Below are 19,094 nucleotides of genomic sequence, written 5' to 3' on the forward strand. Positions count from 1 at the left end.
GGAAGAGAGCTATGAGAGGAGGAGTGATGGGGGGGGGGAGAACAAGGGGAGAAGGAGCATACATTATAACAGAAATGCCAAATGATTTGCAAATCTCGCAGAGCAGCTAAGAGCACCACTGTTCTGCCTCGACATGTTGCTTCATACGTATGAGAATGACGACTTGGGCAAGTTTAAAAATTAGCATCAGGTAGTAGCCACCAGTGCTTGAAAGTCACCAGGGTTTCTTTCATTCATTCATTATCTTGATTATTTTGCTGGATTCTGGTCAGAGAAGGTACCGAAAAATCTCATAGCTAGCATGCGCAGAGTCGTGAAAGGTCGCTTAAACTTTGAAGGCCAGGACGGGCCAATATCACTTGGTTTATATTGAGACAAGTCAAACGCATTGTCACCTGTTTATTATCTCTAAAATAGTTGACAAACTTTGTTGGAGTATAGTTTCAAGTTTAGCGACCTCGAGCCAAAACTTATTACAAAACTACAAACATGAGAGAGCTTCTTAAACGTTACTCAATACTGTCATTTTTCTCATTAGCTGTATGATGTTTACTGGAAACTATGACGATATAAAAAGCTCCTTATCTAGTCTAGTATTTGACAAAGCCCCTAATCTAGTCTAGTAGTTGACAAACTTTGTTCGAATCGTTTAGTGACCTCGGGCCACAACTTATTACACAACTACTTACATGAGAGAGCTTCTTAAAGAATAGCCCCTTACCTACATATGTCCCAAAGCACCTTGTTCTCATAATTAGCAGTTTCATAGAAAAACAGCTTTTTAAAAACATGTCCTCAAAGGTTTTATGAATATTTGTAGTACAAAACAAAGTTGCATCAGAAAGATGTCAAATATGTAACGGCAAAGGGATGATGGCCTACTTGTTTGGTAAAGTTCTACACCAGTCTGGGAAGACTCTCAGGACTACAGATTTGAAACATGTATTAGAAAAAGTTATTTAAAAAATTTATGTAAACATGTTTTTTAAATTATGTAAAAAAAAATTTAAAAAAAATTTAAAAAAATGTATTTAAAAAACTTTATTTAAAAAATTATGTAAAAAATTAAACAATAATTGAAAAAAAATGTATGCTTTTGGCTCAACAATGACAGCTGGGTATATTAAGCTGAAAAATCTGGTTACTATAACATGTTTCCTTCATTTTTTCTAATTTGGGTATTTTGTGAAAAATATGCATGTCCGATGCTTATATCGAATCACGAGCAGAACAGCTTCTATGAAAATTCAGCTTAAATTGACTGCTTGTGAAGAGCTTGATAATAAAGAACTTGATAATTAGTTATTAGTTAATTAGTCTTGTGAAACATTATGCAAAAGTTGTTTCTGTCCCATGGTTTGCAGACCGTGGTTCTAGGTCCAAAACTTATTATGGCACAGTACCATTTATGACAAACATTTGGGAAAATTTCATGATTTTACCATGGCATCAGCAAGTAATTTTTTTGGTGTGTGTTCACCTTTCTTTGTTTTATGTCCAAGACAAACCAAATGGGAAGAAATATCACTTATTAATTCTTTTTAAATCATTTTTGATTGTGCCTTTTATATTTGTATACCTGTAAAAGCAAAAGGTTAGCGTTTGAAAACTCTTATCCCATCAGATGCACTTGACTCTGTCAAATGAATCTCTTGACAATAGATATAAAATTTCACTTTGCGTGATTGCTATAAACACATTGTAAAGGATGGATATACATCGAAATGAGAATATCAAATTTGTCAGACAATGAGTAAAAATTTTCCAGGTAAAAAGTCGCAATATCACCATACTTGAACCCGACATCCTCTACAAATACATTTTGTTGCAGATGTTGATCCATAAGATGTCTTCAAAACCAATGGTCTTTTCCGTACTGCTGATGATATCTATTCCCCGTTTTCCCATTCCTCTTGCATTCTGTCATGAAAACAGCATAACTCTAACATTTTTCACTCAAAGTTACACCCAATAATATCTTCTTTAAAAATGAAATTCATAACTAACAATAGACTGGGGAAAAATTGGGGAAAAATTGGGGGAAAATGGACAATAGCAAAGATGTTTTGGCCCCAAATGTGATTCCAACTGGTGATCTCACAGTATGCAAGGTACTGTGGTTTCCAACTGATTGTTCCTGGCAGAGAAATGGCTACATAGGGATCCCCCCTCTCTAAGTGCTGGATAACTCATTTTAATAAATGATAAATACTATAAATAATAAATAGTATAGTGAAGAGGCTTGTAACCCCTGGGGTCCCAGGTTTGAATCCTGTACTAGCCGAAACCTTTGCTCCTTTTTTCCTTTCTTCCGAAATTTGTATTTATTATGGCTGTAGAATGTTGTCCTGACAACTTTGAAGGATGATTGATGCAACTTTTGGTGGCAATGAATTCTGAACTTATTTCAGTTTCTTCCTTATCATGATTATTATTCCTTATCTTTGTCAGAAATGTATTGCTTTTACTTTGACCTCTGACACCCTAGAATCAGTCAAAATTACGTTTGAGGGGTTGGTTGATTGTTATTGGGTTAGCTGGTCACTATAACTGCTGTCAAACCCTGCATCAGTGGAAGGATTCATATTTAATCATCTTGGGGGGGGTATTTCTCTTTTGGCGAGATGGGATGGGCAGGGGGGGGGGGGTTGGGAGGTGAAATAAAGTGGAGAAGTGCAAACAAAATCCTGATAATTGCCAGATGATAACGTGCCGTATTATAATCTTTCATTTTGGAAAACCGCTCCTCTCACAGGTCAGGATTCTTCGCTGAAGTCATTTTCCACATTTCATGAGAGCCTTAATCGAGACTTTGGTCAGGCGTACGCTAACAAAAAATCTGGCAAACGGCTCAAAAACAAATTGGAGCGACACAAGCTGGGCACAATTACGGCGCTCGCCTGCGGTAAGTTGTCTTCGTCACCTGATGACTGTTATTTGGGAAGTATTGTTTCTATCGTCTGATACTGAGCATACTGCCCAAGCAGCAACCAGAAGGTCGTTGAACTTGCGCGTAACATGCCTTTTGGTTTGTGACTTTTTTGTTGCTCTGACCAAGTCATGTCAAATATTCCCAGAAAAGTGGATACACCTTTTTTGACTAAGATATCAGTTTGCTTGAAATGATTTTGTCTCTCCCAGATTTAAGAACCTTTATTCCGAAAAAGTTTTAAGTTGAATATATTTCAAGATATACTTCATTTATTTGTTTTCATTCCAGTCTAAATATAAAATTTATAAATGAGGAGTCATACAAAATATGTTAACAGGAAGATTAACTGATCATAAAAGGGAAAGAAAAAAAAAGAGTAAAGATGATAGGATATCATTCTTCATTTGCATCCTCATAATTCTCATCCTCATCCCTCATATTTTCATTGTTCAGTGTTTGATGCTTTACATTGGTTGACTCATTATGCAGATTATTCTTTTTGGATGTACCTACTTTGTATTTTTCTGTTATTTCTTTAATGCAGCTTAAGGTATTTCTTGAGTGGTTTGTCAGTGGTGTTTATCCATGATAATTCTATGGCTTTTAAGAGAAACAACCATGTTGTCATAGTTACACTGACCGATCAATTCAGTCCTCCACTAAAAGTCCCTTCATAAAATTTTTTGGGAAAAAAAAGAAGGGGTATCAGGAGGAGAGAATGGTTATGTTTCTGTTTTCCACTATTTCAGAATCGAGTAAGAAGAGTGACTGGGACAGCATTGTGGCTTGCCATCAGGGCAGCTCCTTAGTTACGACCTGGGATTACACCAGATGCACTATGGGTAAATATAAAATATGCCCTCCAGAGTTAGAAGATGACCTTGCAGCTCAGGCAACAGTGAGTATTTATATACAACACCATGTATGGGCACTTCATCTTTTCGGTATGGAACATACAACAGGACAATGCATATTCATGAAATCTGAAATATTTGCATGCATGATGAGTTGTAATGTTACCTCCAGAACCCTTTTCCATCTATATTCCATTTAGATTCATGTTTAATATCTTATGAACACATGGTAAATTTATCTTGTCATACTCGGGCAACAGTTGGCATACTATATATCAGGCATGAGCTTTTTACGCGAATTCGCGGAATATCTGTGATTTCTTTTCTACCTCCGAGATTTACACCTCTCAATTTCCGTGAATTTCTAACAACAGCGTTGTGTCATTTGATCCGTTGTTCGCATGTTTTTCATTACCTATGGATATCCAACCTGCAGGGGGACGAAAACTATTATCCTAACACACTGTAGCATAAGCAAACTGGAGCCTATACTGCCAGTTTTGCAAAGTTCTGTGATTTTTTTTTACCCCAGACTCATCCCTGTATATATATATATATGGATCATAAACATGTGATGAAATGTATTTGAATGAGGTTTGATATCATCTATGAAGAAAGAAAACTTTGCAGAAAACTTCTGCAACTGCCCCATCATCGTCGTTGTCATCATCACTTTAAAATATTCAGTGTCAAGACTCTCTGAATGACACGTCTGAAATCTTCCGAAAGTTGTCGATCAAAACCGTTCTGTTTGACCTTGTGTTTCTTCTTCAGGCGGTGGATGTCACATCTTGCGGGAACTTTGTGGTGATTGGTTGGAACACCGGCCATGTGAAACTCTACAACATCCAATCTGGAATCTACCGAGGAAACTATGGCAAAGACAAAGGTAAAAGAGCAGTTGATTTGATTTGGTTTATATCAGAGAACTACAGTGGAAATATCTCATACGAAACTGATTAATAACAATTCATGAAACTGGTCCAGGAAGATATCCATTCCAGGTAAAGAATATGGGCGATAGCCCAGTGATAATTGTTGTGAATTCAGGGAATAGTTTAGCCAGTATCACATAGCAAAACTGCACTGCAACGTAGTCAAGTGCACAGACATACAGCTGGACAAATATTTACTAAGAAGCCACATTGAAAACCTTCAAAACTGCACAGAGACAAAATTTGGACGATAGATCATTCCCGGGACTTCCATTTTCCCCCAACAACTGCCCACAAGTTTATTTGTTGCCGGTTTGACTCGATTCAAGGACTCTGCTACTCATTAATAATCATAACCCATGATTGTCTGCATCTCTCCCATGTAGGGACAGCTCACTCGGGACCTGTTAGAGGTGTGGCTGTGGATGGTCTCAACCAGGTCGCCATGACAACATCATCTGATCAGAAAGTGAAATTCTGGCATTTTAGAGAGAAGAAGTTGCTACAAGAAGTCGATGTTCAGTGTCCAGTCAGTCAGATGAAGTTGCACCGCGAGAGGTTTGTTAGATCTGTTCATTGGTCTTTCTGACAATCACTGCAAATAGCTTTGACTTTCCAAGTGTAATTTTCTTGTAATCAATGTTTGAAAATGTGATTCAGTTGGAATGTTGTAATTAGCTGTCAATGTTCTCAGTGTTTAGAATTTCATTAAAACTCCACCTTATTGGTAGAAACTATACATTCCTTTTTGGATTAATGATTTGAAATTTAAAAAAGGAAAGAAAATGCAGAATGACATCAATCACTCTTCTGTTGCTAGATGCATTCACAAATTATTACCAGTTTTGAAGAATTCATATCTTTGTCATACACAATGCTAAAGATGCACAAAATTTGCAACGACGTTTTTTAGCAATTACCAGTATATCCCTTCAAAGCTTTATTTTGCGTTGTTGACGTTATGACAACCTGATCGAGCGATTTCTTATGAACCCTGGATACCCCTCAGTCCAACAAACAGATCTGTGTGGTCACCAATGCTTGGCTAGTTCGACAGTAATAAGTGCGTTATTAACAGTTGAATACAGCAGAAGAAAACTTTTGTGTCCCACAAATTTCCTCTCAAAGTTGAAATTGATCTGATCTTTTGAAACTGTATTCCCTGCCATGATGGATTTGTGATTGATGTTCAAGTTTTATCCCAGAAATTTCGAACTGGCTTCATAATTGCTATGATAACTGAATTAGTTGACTTTGGATGCTATTCCATTTCCCCCACAGTTCAATGGTTGCCTTGGCAATGGATAATTTTAGTATCTACATCATGGACATAGAGCTCAGGAGAATCGTCAGAAAATACCAAGGTCATCAAAATGTGGTTTCCGATATGGTGAGCTTTTTCCTATGTAATGTTTTTTTTATGTCCTAGGAATAGGTTACAGGTTGCCAATGTAAAGACACTCAGTTGAGACAAGATTTTTTTCTTGTACTGTAGTGTGTTGCCCCTCTTCAAAGCACTCATAGTGACAGTACAAGCAGTATGAATATAATGTTGAACTATCAGATCAAGGTCAGGAACTGCATATACTGTCAGTACGAGTGCTTTAAAGCACGATATGGGAGGACAGTATAGAGTGTTATCAGCATTATGTAGTTGTCCTAACTGGCTGGTAAAGAGTGTTAGCTGATCTAAATAGAGTTAATAGAAGAGGACAATCTTATGTTGAACTAAATAAAAAGTAGTGTCAACTTGTTTTAGTATGTCCAGATGACAATTAAATGTTTAAGTTTGCTTCCATAAGTTTGTCTATAACGTTATGTCCCGTGTTGTTGCATAGTATACACATACCGAATAGAAGTTAGCAGCCGCTAACAGCGCATGTAAATAAATACACAGTTTTTTTTTAAGTAGAAGGCAGCAATGCTAAATAAGAACTAACTGTAGACAATCAGAAGTGATATATGTCATTAATACAATACTACCTGGAATTAAATCTTCATTCTTACTCCTTACTTCTTAAAAGCTTAGGAATGCAACCTTCAGACATAAAATAAAAACCATTCCTTCTTTCTGTTGTTTTACATAATTACTATAGGCCTTCTCTTCTGATGCCCGTTGGCTGGTCTCAGCTTCAATGGACTGTTCCGTTCGGACGTGGGACTTACCAACCTCCAAGTATGTATTCCCGTGGCTCAGATGTTGTTGGATGGCCAAATTTTTTACTATTTTGTAAATCAAACCGAGTATTACTTCAAAATAGGATCGCAATCGAACCAACCTAGGGTAGCCGTATAGATTGTTTTAAGCATTGAATGTTTATTAACAAGAAAATAACAAATACTGTTGTGTCTAAAAATATTTTGCAATCCAAACACTTTTTTGTCAGTATTTGTAACCAAGCAGATGAAACACCTCATAATGGAATTGTGGTACAATAAATCTAAAAAATGTTATAATGGATACACAAAGTTTCTTTAAGACAACGGAAAATTTGCTTGGAAAGAATTTTTCCCTTTATTAATGGAAAAGAGGTTTTACTTGTACCAGTAAAGTGTGTTGCTTGCTTCTTAATTGCCACACAATTCATTGAGGTAAGAAGATGAACAAAAGTGTGGTCCAGTGGAAATGGCAGGGGTAAGAAAAGTAGAAAATGGTTGGGGTTTGGGGGTCTTTCACAGAAGAATATTAATCATGGAGATGTCAGGTTTGCCTTTGCCATAAGTTTGAAATTTCACTATTTTGTATCTCAAAATTGGGAATATTTTTACCTAGAAATTCCTCCTTTAACCATAATTTACATAATAATACCATAAATTCCAAGTTATGTCTTCAAACTTAAAGTATTTACTCAAAACCTCCAACAATTCTTGTCTGAACATTTCAACTGTTTGTCTCAATTAACTTTCGACCATTGCATCATCTATGTTATAATAATCATCTATGTTATGATAATACCATAAATTCCAAGTTATGTCTTCAAACTTAAAGTATTTACTCAAACCTCCAACAATTCTTGTCTGAACATTTCAACTGTTTGTCTCAATTAACTTTCGACCATTGCATCATCTATGTTATAATAATCATCTATGTTAGGATAATACCATAAATTCCAAGTTTTGTCTTCAAATTTAAAGTATTTACTCAAAACCTCCAACAATTCTTGTCTGAACATTTCAACTGTTTGCTCAATTAACTTTCGACCATTGCATCATCTATGTTGCGAGTTATTCTTGATTCAAATATTAAAAATTTAGTTGAAATTTTTTTCACTATTTACCCTGTTTTTTTTTTTTTTTTTTGTCTGATCAGGATGGTGGACTGCTTTTTAGTGGATGCAGCTGTGACCAGCTTGTGTATATCACCGACCAATGCTTACCTAGCAACCACACATGTAGATGACCTTGGCATATATCTTTGGTAAATATCTTATCACCTGAGTTGCATTATCACAGTAGGGGAAAGTTAACTAATTGTCTAAAAAATCTTGACAATAAAAGACAAAAAAAAAATACAAAAAACAAAAAACAAAAAATACAAAAAACAAAAAATACAACAACAAAAAAATGCAAAAGGTTAATAAAAAATAGTGTGTTAATTTAATATCGATGAAAACATCAGGAAGCAAAGAAAAAAAAAAAAAAAATTAACAGATACTTTGCTTGATTCCAGGCATATCATATTCTGAAATGCTTTCATACTTGTTAAATTGATTAAGTTTTCTGTTTCGAGTGAGGCTCACCATGACTACATTTGGAAACAATGGGAATACATTCTCTTCATAACAAAGTATGAAATAGACTCCACTCAGGTCACGTTGACAATGGGCTGGTTTAAAAATGAGTATCAGAAAAAGGAAGCTGAGAGACCATGTTTTTGGGGTGGGTGGGGTGGCTGCATCCATTACGTTATGTTTCGTATACACATTTTAAGGGGTTTTGTCATTTTGTTACTTAATTTTACTTAAAACTCACTTTTCTCTTTTTTAGGAATTTCACTGTAAATCTTTATTATTTTTAATATTATTCCTTCGTATATATTTATATATATTTTTTATATTAATATTTAAGCTGTGTCAATTTTATTCTTCATATTCATATTTTAAGGGTTTTGTCATTTTGTTGTCATTGTAAAGCGCTCTTGAACATGCTTAAGCATGAAAAGAGCGCTATATAAATTGGTAAATAATAATAATAATAATAATAATAATAATAATAACACATTTTCCTGCAACAAAAAGAAACATTAACTGTTTCGTTGTCATTACCTTCCTCGTCAGGTCAAACAGAACCCTGTACAGTCACGTCAGCTTACGTCCGCTACCCTCTGACTACGAACCGACCGTTATATTGATGCCCGGTGCCTGCTTGGACACAAAAGGTTTGATAGTTTCTCTTAAAGTCTCAATACGAGTTTGCTGATGAATTTCGGAAAAAACAAACTTCCGAAGCAGATTCGATGTTCATTATTCTTAAATATGCACTCTGATCAGGTGGGTTTAATGGAGGAAAGCTGTCGCAATCGAAAAGAAAGAAATTTTTATTTTCTGCCGCCCTAATGGCATGAACATTTTACCGTAAAAATCACTGCGACTGCCCATATCAGCATGTTCATTACACAAATGTAACCTGTATATAGGCCTTCTTGTATCGTCCACTTTTTTTTACCCAATTTCATGGAGGAAACGTCTGAAAGCACCTGTTCATTCCTTGCAATGGAGGGAAATGACACGATTTTGCAAGTTACATCGGTAAGACCGAAAGAAAGATACTATTCAAGAGAATGGACCTAACACAGGCTAGCACACAGGCCTAACGGTCGTAAACAAAACAGGGAGATTTGATTGGCGCATGATCTGTTGGGCGGGGCTTGCATATTTTGATTGAAGTTTGACGAATCTACGGACTCGTTACAAAATCTGGCAAATTTTATTCAGCTCAAAATGTTTATGGACAGATGACTCAATAAAAATAATGGTTATTGATAGGAAAATTGCATAGAACGGTGTCATTTTCACTGAGCTTTCAGGGCAGTAAGCTGGAAAGGTCTAAGTTAAAATTTGGCAAACACACAATGAGACTTGAATATGGATATAGACCTATCGTTGAGTTTTGTATTGTTGGTTTTTCTAGACACTGAGATCTGCTGATTCAACAACCATTTGATTTACCGGGAGGAATTAAAATGTATTTTTCTCTCTCTTTCACCCTACCCACTACCCTGGAAAATTAGATGAAGGACCCTCTCCAAATTTGGAGAACGACCTCGCAACCCTGGAATTTCAATCGCCGGAGCAAATATCAGCGGAGCTGATAACCTTGTCTCTCTTACCAAACTCTCGCTGGCAAAGTCTTACCAATTTGGACTTAATTAAGGTCAGTAGTAGGTGGGCGTTTAACATCTTAAGAGGGAATCCAGGAAGACTTAGAGTGTTTTTTCTTTTTTGGGATTAATTTCAATGTTGGCTACCACCTTCGGCATGTTCCTTGAAGCTGAATGAAACCCATCAAGCCCTGATATTCAAACTTCTTCTTGTTTTGTTAGGCTTGGTTACTCTCATTTCCACCTTCATTATCTTGGCAACCTTTCAGCGGTGGATTCTATGGCCTGGGGGAGTGTGGAGGGGAGGGGGGGGGTCTGTAGGGAATCCCCTTTGAGAATTGTTTACATGATCAAGTGTGCTTGGTTGCAAAATGGTATTTTGTTTTGGAAGTAAAATGTGGAAGTAAATTTCCCTCGCAATGATCAGCAATTTGTTCTTTCTTCTCTCTTGGCGACCCTCCAAAATTTGTTGGCGACCCTCATTTTCAATACCAGTGCCTTTAAAAGAATATTGTCTGGTGTGACACCGCCAATATTAGGTATGGTATTAAAGATGATTTCTGTTTCCTTAAAGGGGCTATGGATTTATGTTCCTGTTTGGCGTGATGCCAATGTCGTGTGTGCTTTGTTAGTGTGATAGTTTTTTAAGGCCTCATAGGGTAGAGGTTACAGTGAGTGGACCCTGCCCTGCATGTTAGGGTAGAGGTTACAGTCAGTGGACCCTGCCCTGCGGGTTAGGGTAGATGTTACAGTCAGTGGACCCTGCCCTGCGGGTAAGAGTAGAAGTTACAGTTAATAAACCCTGTCCTGCGGGTTAGGGTAGAGAATAGAATGAAGTTTATTCCATAATATCACGTGACAGTGCTTTGTACCACCACTCCCATGATTCTTATGTAAGTCATGATAATCCTAAGAAACACTACAGTGTTCCAATAGCTACTTTTTTGATTTCAGATACACATGTTGTATGTGTGTATGTATGTATGTATGTATTTTAGATCCTCCTGCAAGCAGGAACTCACGAAGAAGCCTCATTGGCTAATCAAAGCCGCAAGCTGACCGTAGTCAGTCTCTTACATTCATATTTAACATCCATGATTATGAATTGTCCATTTTCAACAACTCTGTAACTGGACGACATACATTAATCTTGGAGTGACTCGAACTGGGGACCTTATGATTGAAAGGCACCGGCGTTAACCACTGAGCTAACACTCCTGTGTTTGTATGCTTCTTCATGTTTGTATTATGTTTGTATGCTCCTTCCTAATTTGTATGCTCCTTCAATTCCAAGGCGAACATGTGGATTTCATACAAATTTGGAGAATGACTTCACAATTCTTTACAAAGAAAAAAAACAGACAAAAACAAGACATGAGACAAGCTGATAGTCTTGTCAATCTGCAAACCAAACTTTACTCTTGAGAAGTCTTACAAGTTCCCCTTAATAAAAGGGGTTTTCTGGTGACAAACAATGCTTACATTGAAGATATTGGCCCTAACTTGGGACAAGGTAGCTTTGTATGTCAGCTATTTTAGCTGGCTAAAACCTTGCACAGTAAAAGAGTTACATTTAGAACCACACTCACACCAGATTGGTAGGGTAGCATTTGTCATCCAGTGGTTTAATCATTTCCACACTGCGTTATTCTATGTGAGGGTGTCTGTCTTTGAAAAGGACAGTGCTAGTATTACAAACTCTATCATGATAGTGTAGACTGTAGGGTGTTAGGTAGCCAGACATCCCTGCTTTCGGGGGATAGTCCCCAGATGGAAGGTTTCCTCACAAATGTCCCCAGGGTCTATGTTCTGTCTTGAGCATAGTCCCAAATTTTGTAGAAAGGGCCCCACATAATTTCAGTTTTTCCCTGATTACCCTTCCTTTTGCAGAAACGTGATTGTTTAAAGTAAAAGAAATGTAAGGCGAATCCAGGAGCGATCATTCAATACTTTTGTAGCCTGTAAAATCACACGTAAGACATCTTTTCGCACTTTGAAAATAACTATTGAGACTTCCCCGCGGTCATTATCGTTTACAAAACACTTGTTTCTTGATTCGGTTTTCTAAATCGAGGCATCTGTCCGCCATTATCCCCGAAGCAAAGAACCACCAAAAAGCGGCTCTGAGCGGCTCTCAAAATTCCACAACTCCCTCTTAAACATACAGCCTGCAGGTGACTAACTCTTAATGTGAACATGATGGCTGTCAAATTCAATAATCATGTTCCCAGATTCCCTGGAGAGAAACTCCTGAGAATATGGTCACCTTCCTCTACGGATACCTTGCTTGTATTACACAGCGAATTTAACATCATTATCTTCGACACAATATGCAAAAATATCATTTCTTTAATAAGATCCTCAGAAACTCTCCGAAACTGTGAGATAAGCTTTTAAATTGTAGGAAGAAACTTTGCAATGTTACCAACGCTAGATCGCCAGTTGGCAGCTTCTTCATGTCTAGATATGTTTCACTAATCACATTTGACCAAAAAGAAAGGAATGATTTGTTATTTATAATTTTTTAATACTTTCATGTGCACACTCACTGTTGAGCACACTCACTGTTGAGCACACTCACTGTTGAGCACACTCACTGTTGAGCACACTCACTGTTGAGAATAAAGGATGTGGGAATAATCCGTGGGCACATGCATGCCTTGTGTTTACTTGCTGAGACTTATTATAACAGATATTTTAAAGAAAGAAAACAAAATGGAGAAACCACTATCTGGGATTAATGCTAAAAGTAAAATTTAAGTATCTCTTGATCTGGATAGCTGTCTAAGGGAGTTCTATATCTGAGAACAACTGACGTTAGACAAAACAGGAAATCCATGATTTTTGTTCTCATCATGATTTTTTTTAAAACATCTTCTTTAACAAGTCCTTCGTTTCCCACCTGCCCCCCCCCCTGCTCACTCCTCACTGTCAGCTGTAGTTTGGCCAAGAGATAATTCTTCTTTTCTTTTTTCCCCCCTCGTCATCAGACACGAAACAAACCAAAGGAACCGCTTAAAGTCCCAAAATCAGCCCCTTTCTTCCTACCAGTAGCCTCTGGCTTGGAACCGAGCTTAGACGTTCAGAAGGAGACGAAATCGAGCAAGGTGAGTGGTTAGCTTATGGTTATTTGATGGCTACTCAACACTTACCAATATTTTACCGGCATGCTGGGTGGTAATGCAGTTTGGCATAGAGGGGTGAATTTGTCGCGTTATTTATTGTGGCATAGTACTAGTGAATGCTGTATCCAAGAAAAGCAAACCAGTCAAAAATTTATACTGTTGGCTAAACTGCCAAGAGGCATAGATTAGCTTAAAATGTTAGGCAATTTTCTTCTCAACAGTTGAAAGTCTTCCCATCAATTGCCTTAAGTCACAGATCACAAGGCTTCTTCTAAGGGTACTAAAATATCACAGTGCTTTTGGTTTTGTGGATTTCAGCAAACTGTTCCATACCAGTCGAAAATTTATGAAGTTTGGCTAAACTGCCAAGAGGCATAGATTAGCTTAAAATGTTATGCAATTTTCTTCTCAACAGTTGAAAGTCTTCCCATGACTTGCCTTAAGTCACAGATCACAAGGCTTCTTCTAAGGGTACTAAAATATCACAGTGCTTTTGGTTTTGTGGATTTCAGCAAACTGTTCCATACCAGTCGAAAATTTATGAAGTTTGGCTAAACTGCCAAGAGGCATAGATTAGCTTAAAATGTTATGCAATTTTCTTCTCAACAGTTGAAAGTCTTCCCATGACTTGCCTTAAGTCACAGATCACAAGGCTTCTTCTAAGGGTACTAAAATATCACAGTGCTTTTGGGTTTGTGGATTTCTGCCCTCCGGCATTGACCACCTTTATGTAAAAACATCGCCAAATGTCGATGTAAACATGTTTTGGTTTTTTTAGACATTCATATTGCATAACCTATCATCAAATTCACTCAAGCAATTTCTCAATTTGGCATTCTAGGTTTGTAGAACATGGTTAGCCAAACAAATAGAAAAAAAAAAAAAATAGAAAAAAAAATATTGAAACAAATATTGGATTGGACATGTTCATGTTAGAAAGGAACTCATTCGGAAAAACTTTCCAAGTCGAGAGAAACAGTCAGCCTTTTTCTGTTAAATTCATGTAAACATCATTCAACAACTAAGATGTCTAAGTCTCTTTTGAAGGGGATGGATGTCAATGTTGAAAAGTACCATTTTAACAAATGACTCCCAGGATATCTGTTGTTTTTTTTTTTTTGGCAGAATTCTTTTGTGTGACTGGCATGTTTTAAGCTTTTAGGTATTGTTCAATAGAACAATTAATGACAGGGTACCTCTACAAAAGTCAGCATTCTTATATTTTGATCCACAATATTCTTTTTGAAAATATTGAAAGCTAAGAATCCAAAAAGTGGCCACAGGGTGTTACAAAGATGAATAGACTACTTGATTTTTTTTTTTCTTCCTTCACATTATTATTGTATGAATTGGACAGTTGCATCGTGTCATGAGACTTTCCCAAATTTAAATTTATTTGCATCTAATGCCGATTGGGAATTTTTTTTTTTTTTTTTTGGCAGGTAAGAAAAGTTGCAGTTGCAGGATCTCTTAACCTCGCCTCTGAACTCTGCCAACTGTTACTGGAATCAGCTCAGAAAGAGGACCGTACCTGTGAGTAATTTTGCATCTTATTTGTCAGTTTTTTTGTCTTCAGTTTTATTTTGAGCAGCTCTGAGGGTTTCTTCATTCAGAGCATCTTTGATGATTTCATTCAGCTTCAAGAAATCCTGCAACGAAGCAATCAAAGCAGTGAAAGGCTGCAAAAGAACGTGTGTTCTGACCGCCCCTTAGTGCAAGCTTTCCAACATTTCACACCAGCGCAAGAAATGATTTCTTTCAGAAGGATTGCTCGTAACCTTTTTTATCAAACCGACATGACAGGCCCACTTTGCTGATTTAGGGTGTGGCTGCAGATCCCCCATTAAGGTCAGGTTTGATACGTCCGTGTGTTCTTGAGAATTATCGTTGTAATCAATGATAATTGCGAGCAAATTTTGCCCCCTTACCCCCCCTTCTCCTCCCCCTCACCCTTCCCTTCACAAATGCATTCTTACTGACAATCAGCGCTGGCAAACCACTGCACCACTTCTCTATTTCACTCTTTTGAGATAACATTTATAATCTAGTTTTAAATTACCTTACTTAAAACTAAACTATGTTTATAAACTCTGACTTTATCTTATGAACGTTTAAGTAAGTCGTAGTTGAGTATATTAAGTAAATGATACCCGAAAGCCGGTTCTATTTTGAAACTTTTTGCAGATGAAGCAGTACTGGAGTACATGACGAAGTTGAACCCTTCAGCTACCGATACAGAGATAAGATCCTTGGATCCCATTGGTGGAGGCTCTCATATCGCCATGGCGATCTTCATGAAGGCACTCATCGATTGGTTGCAATCTAACCAAAGCTTTGAAATTGTTCAAGCATACATCAGCTTGTTCTTGAAGGTGAGTCTTTGGAAGTGTTACAGCATGCTGTTAGGATTGTTTGGGTGGAGCAGTTTCGTGTTCGTTAGCTAATTGCTAATTAACAATTCCTAATCACTCGTACGACCTTCTCTTCATTCCCACTCACATTCTTTAACATAAAGGGCAGAAGCACTGACCTTTTTAAAGTTTTGATAGTAATTAAAATTTCACATGAAAGTGCTTCACAAATAGTGAAAAACTGTTTTTAAAATACTAGATTGCAACTAGATATGTTTTTTTATTATTTGATACTAGTGTTAGGTTTTACTGGTTCTAAAAGAATTCACTATCAGTGACAGTGTACTGAGGTACTAGCATCTTTGGCTTTACCATAGGTTTTGTGATTTATACTAGTGTTTGGTTTTACTGGTCCTAAAATAATTCACTATCAGAATACTGAGGTACTAGCATATTTGGTTTTACTATAGGTTTTGGTTAGTTATCCTAGTGTTAGGTTTTACTGGTCCTAAAAGAATTCACTATCATAACACTGAGGTACTAGCATCTTTGGAATTACCATAGGTTTTGTTATTTATACTAGTGTTAGGTTTTTCTGGTCCTTATAGAATTTGCTATCATAATATCGAGGTACTAGCATCTCATCTTTGGCCACCTTTGAAGCAGAGGGGACTAGTGAACAGAGACCAAAGAATAAAGCTTGACGATATCCTTTTCCACCGGATCAATTTACCGATATGAATTATCTTGTCTCTTCGATATATAGATCCACGGGGACGAAATCAGCAGAACCTCTGAGTTGGTGGAGTTACTGGATCGTTTACTGGGTGAACAAGAGAAGTCTTGGCAGAGGCTACAGGGTCAGTTTAACCAAACCATGTGTCTGATTAACTACATGAAGAGTGCGGTACTTTCTTGAAGGGAAGGGCTGCCAAATGCTGGCATGCACCCATAAAGATGGGGAAGAAAGAGATAATGGACGTCTTTTCATTGCGAACATGAGGTCGCTCCCTTTAACCCTTTTTGCGGGGACTTGGATAAGGTCATGAATATTCATGATATGAACTGCATTTGGGACAATTTCCTAATCCTGATACCTCTGACAAACAGTACTTCAATATCATGCTCTCAAAGCATGAAACTGATAATAGGCACTTGGAATAGGTTCAAAAGCATGAATTTCGCCCGCAGATAAATGCTTTATTTCACAGGGGCTGTAGACACCCAAAAGGAGCTATAAAGAACAAGGCCATGATGGGGAAATGCTTTCATTGTTTGTGATGTTTCGGCGTCATGATTTTGTGACACAAAAATAGCCTGCACACCCAGTTTGTTAATTGGCACATCTAAATGGCCAATTCCTGCCTCAGCCCCAAGTTCCTGCTCAATCCTAAACTTTCTTAACATCAGAAGTTAAAGCAATTTTTAACTGATCGCAATATAGTTATATGGTACCTACATATGAACGGAGAATCTTCATTTACATCGTGTAACTTGGGCTCTGGGAGCCAGGTAGGCACCAGGCGACAATTTTTGTCAAAGGGCCCTTTATCTCAGTCTGAAGTTTTCTTCAGTATATTTTTAATATGAGAATACATTTATCTTTATCCCAAACTTCACTGGAAGCACAAATTCACCCTAACCCCCAGGAACTCGCAAAGAAGCCTCATTGGCTTATCAAAGCAGCAAGCTGACCTAGGTCAGTCTCTTAGATTCATATTTTAACGTCCATGATTATGACTTTTGTCTACAAGTCTCTGTAACTGGAGTGACTCGAACTGGGGACCTTATGATTGGGCGGCACCGGCGTTAACCCCTGAGCTAACAGTTCATTATATTCAATATTAAATATCAGTCACCAATCAGTCTCCAGTCTCCTTAAATATTATATCAGTCACCATTACAGGGAAGAATTCCTTATTTGGCTTTTCATTTGGAAAGTGGGACAAAAGGACAAATAAAAATTTCTACATCAGTACAAAACTGTATCGCAGTTCTTGTATAAAAACTTTCGTGTTTTCTTTCTTATTTTATGATTAACAAACTTAGGGTTAGGGTTCACCACCAACCTTTGCAAAAATGTGATGCAAATATTGTTAAAATGTTACATAATGCTATGAACAAAGTTTCAGTAACTGACAAAAAAAAAAAAAAAATAACAGATTGGAAGATGTTTTTGGTTTATTCAAAGACAATGTTGTTGTTGTTGTTCGTTTTGTTCAGTTGCAAAGTCAATGTGGGCAGATAACATATAATTCGGTCATTTTAATCCTATGAATAGGAAAAGAAAATGCAATAAATTACAAATTGTATCACAACAAAAGTATATTGTTTTTCATATCTTTGTCTGTAGATCATTCATTAATTACTTCACAGTTGCAAATGGAGATTATATATGCCATTTTTACTTGAAATTTCAAGCGAGGCTTGACAGAAATGTAACAAGTTTGGTTGCACTTGCTTTGTATTCTGATGGAGGACTTGAACAAAAGAATTCCAGGTCCTCGGATGTGATTTGAAAGAGTCAATATACGTCCTCGAAAGAATTCTTTTGTTATGGCGTATTGTTAAGGTTAGGGTACGTGGATTTGAACAATGGGGAAACAATGGGGTCCTCGGTCTGAATGTAAAACACACCTGTGTGCATTTGAACGACTACTTACGAACACACACACTCAAGGGGATGTGATTGCAACCAGACAACACGTTTTGTTGGAATACATGCAGGTCCATTTTAGAAAGTGGCTAAGAAAGTTTGTCACTAAAGATTAATGGAGATCAAAATGTGGTATCATTACACACCCTCTATCACATGACAGTTCAGAAGAATGGCACGGGGGGGGGGGCAAAAAGAGAGTAATTATAGAAGGTCAAATTGTAAAATAAAATTGAAATCTTGCTTGGCTGAGTAATATCCGTGTTAAGCACTATTTTTTATACTTCTCTGCCATCGGGCCACATCCATACATATACACATTCATTTCTTATTTACGGCTTGGCTTGCCTATGAACAGTGGTAATTCTGTGTGAGTTGTCAGATCCAAAAGCACCAGGGGTGGGTGATAAGCCAAATCCAAAGAGTTGGTAAAGCAGAGTGTCAACAAACGTACGCGTTCAGACGCTCGCGTGTATAGTCGCTTCAAAGTTTTGTGTGTAAGACGTATAACAAGAAGGCAAGAAAGGAAGTCTTTGCTTTTAACTAAATTTCGATTTATTTTAAACCAGTATAAATATAAAATATTTATAAATAGGCGTACATCAAAAAACAGTTCTTGTTAAGATTAAACAAATGATATGGTAAATGGTATAAGTGAAAGAAATAAGATTGCTAAATGGTTTAAACATAAAATGATGAAACAGTCATTACTGAAACTATAATAAAGGTTCTAAACTATCAAATTGTATGAACATTGCTGCACGGTATATGAACGAATTTCTATACAGTTGAATTCTATATTTGGGCAAGATATTTGGATTTCTGAGGGTTCTGGTTGTCTTCACTATAGATGACTCATGAGTGGGACATGCAGTGGGGGTTTTTCGTCATTCCTGATTTTTTCTGTCATTCTGACGAAGT

At 37.1% G+C, this 19,094-nt stretch overlaps 1 protein-coding gene across 1 annotated transcript in view; it reads left to right on the forward strand.

The window, feature by feature from the left end:
• The window catches only part of LOC139977829 (WD repeat-containing protein 36-like), a 31,811-nt gene extending 14,135 nt beyond the window's left edge, over window positions 1-17,676 (forward strand). The window contains exons 10-22 of the mRNA XM_071987510.1: window positions 2,756-2,905; window positions 3,682-3,830; window positions 4,561-4,675; window positions 5,108-5,279; window positions 6,003-6,111; window positions 6,818-6,897; window positions 8,032-8,139; window positions 8,999-9,099; window positions 9,952-10,094; window positions 13,032-13,148; window positions 14,609-14,699; window positions 15,351-15,538; window positions 16,284-17,676. Coding sequence (XP_071843611.1) covers window positions 2,756-2,905; window positions 3,682-3,830; window positions 4,561-4,675; window positions 5,108-5,279; window positions 6,003-6,111; window positions 6,818-6,897; window positions 8,032-8,139; window positions 8,999-9,099; window positions 9,952-10,094; window positions 13,032-13,148; window positions 14,609-14,699; window positions 15,351-15,538; window positions 16,284-16,436 — 1,676 coding nt within the window. The 3' untranslated portion in view covers window positions 16,437-17,676. The remainder of the gene's footprint in view (window positions 1-2,755; window positions 2,906-3,681; window positions 3,831-4,560; window positions 4,676-5,107; window positions 5,280-6,002; window positions 6,112-6,817; window positions 6,898-8,031; window positions 8,140-8,998; window positions 9,100-9,951; window positions 10,095-13,031; window positions 13,149-14,608; window positions 14,700-15,350; window positions 15,539-16,283) is intronic.
• Window positions 17,677-19,094: the final 1,418 nt, after the last annotated feature.

Source organism: Apostichopus japonicus, chromosome 2 (assembly GCF_037975245.1).
Source record: "Apostichopus japonicus isolate 1M-3 chromosome 2, ASM3797524v1, whole genome shotgun sequence".
NCBI lineage: Eukaryota > Metazoa > Echinodermata > Holothuroidea > Aspidochirotida > Stichopodidae > Apostichopus > Apostichopus japonicus.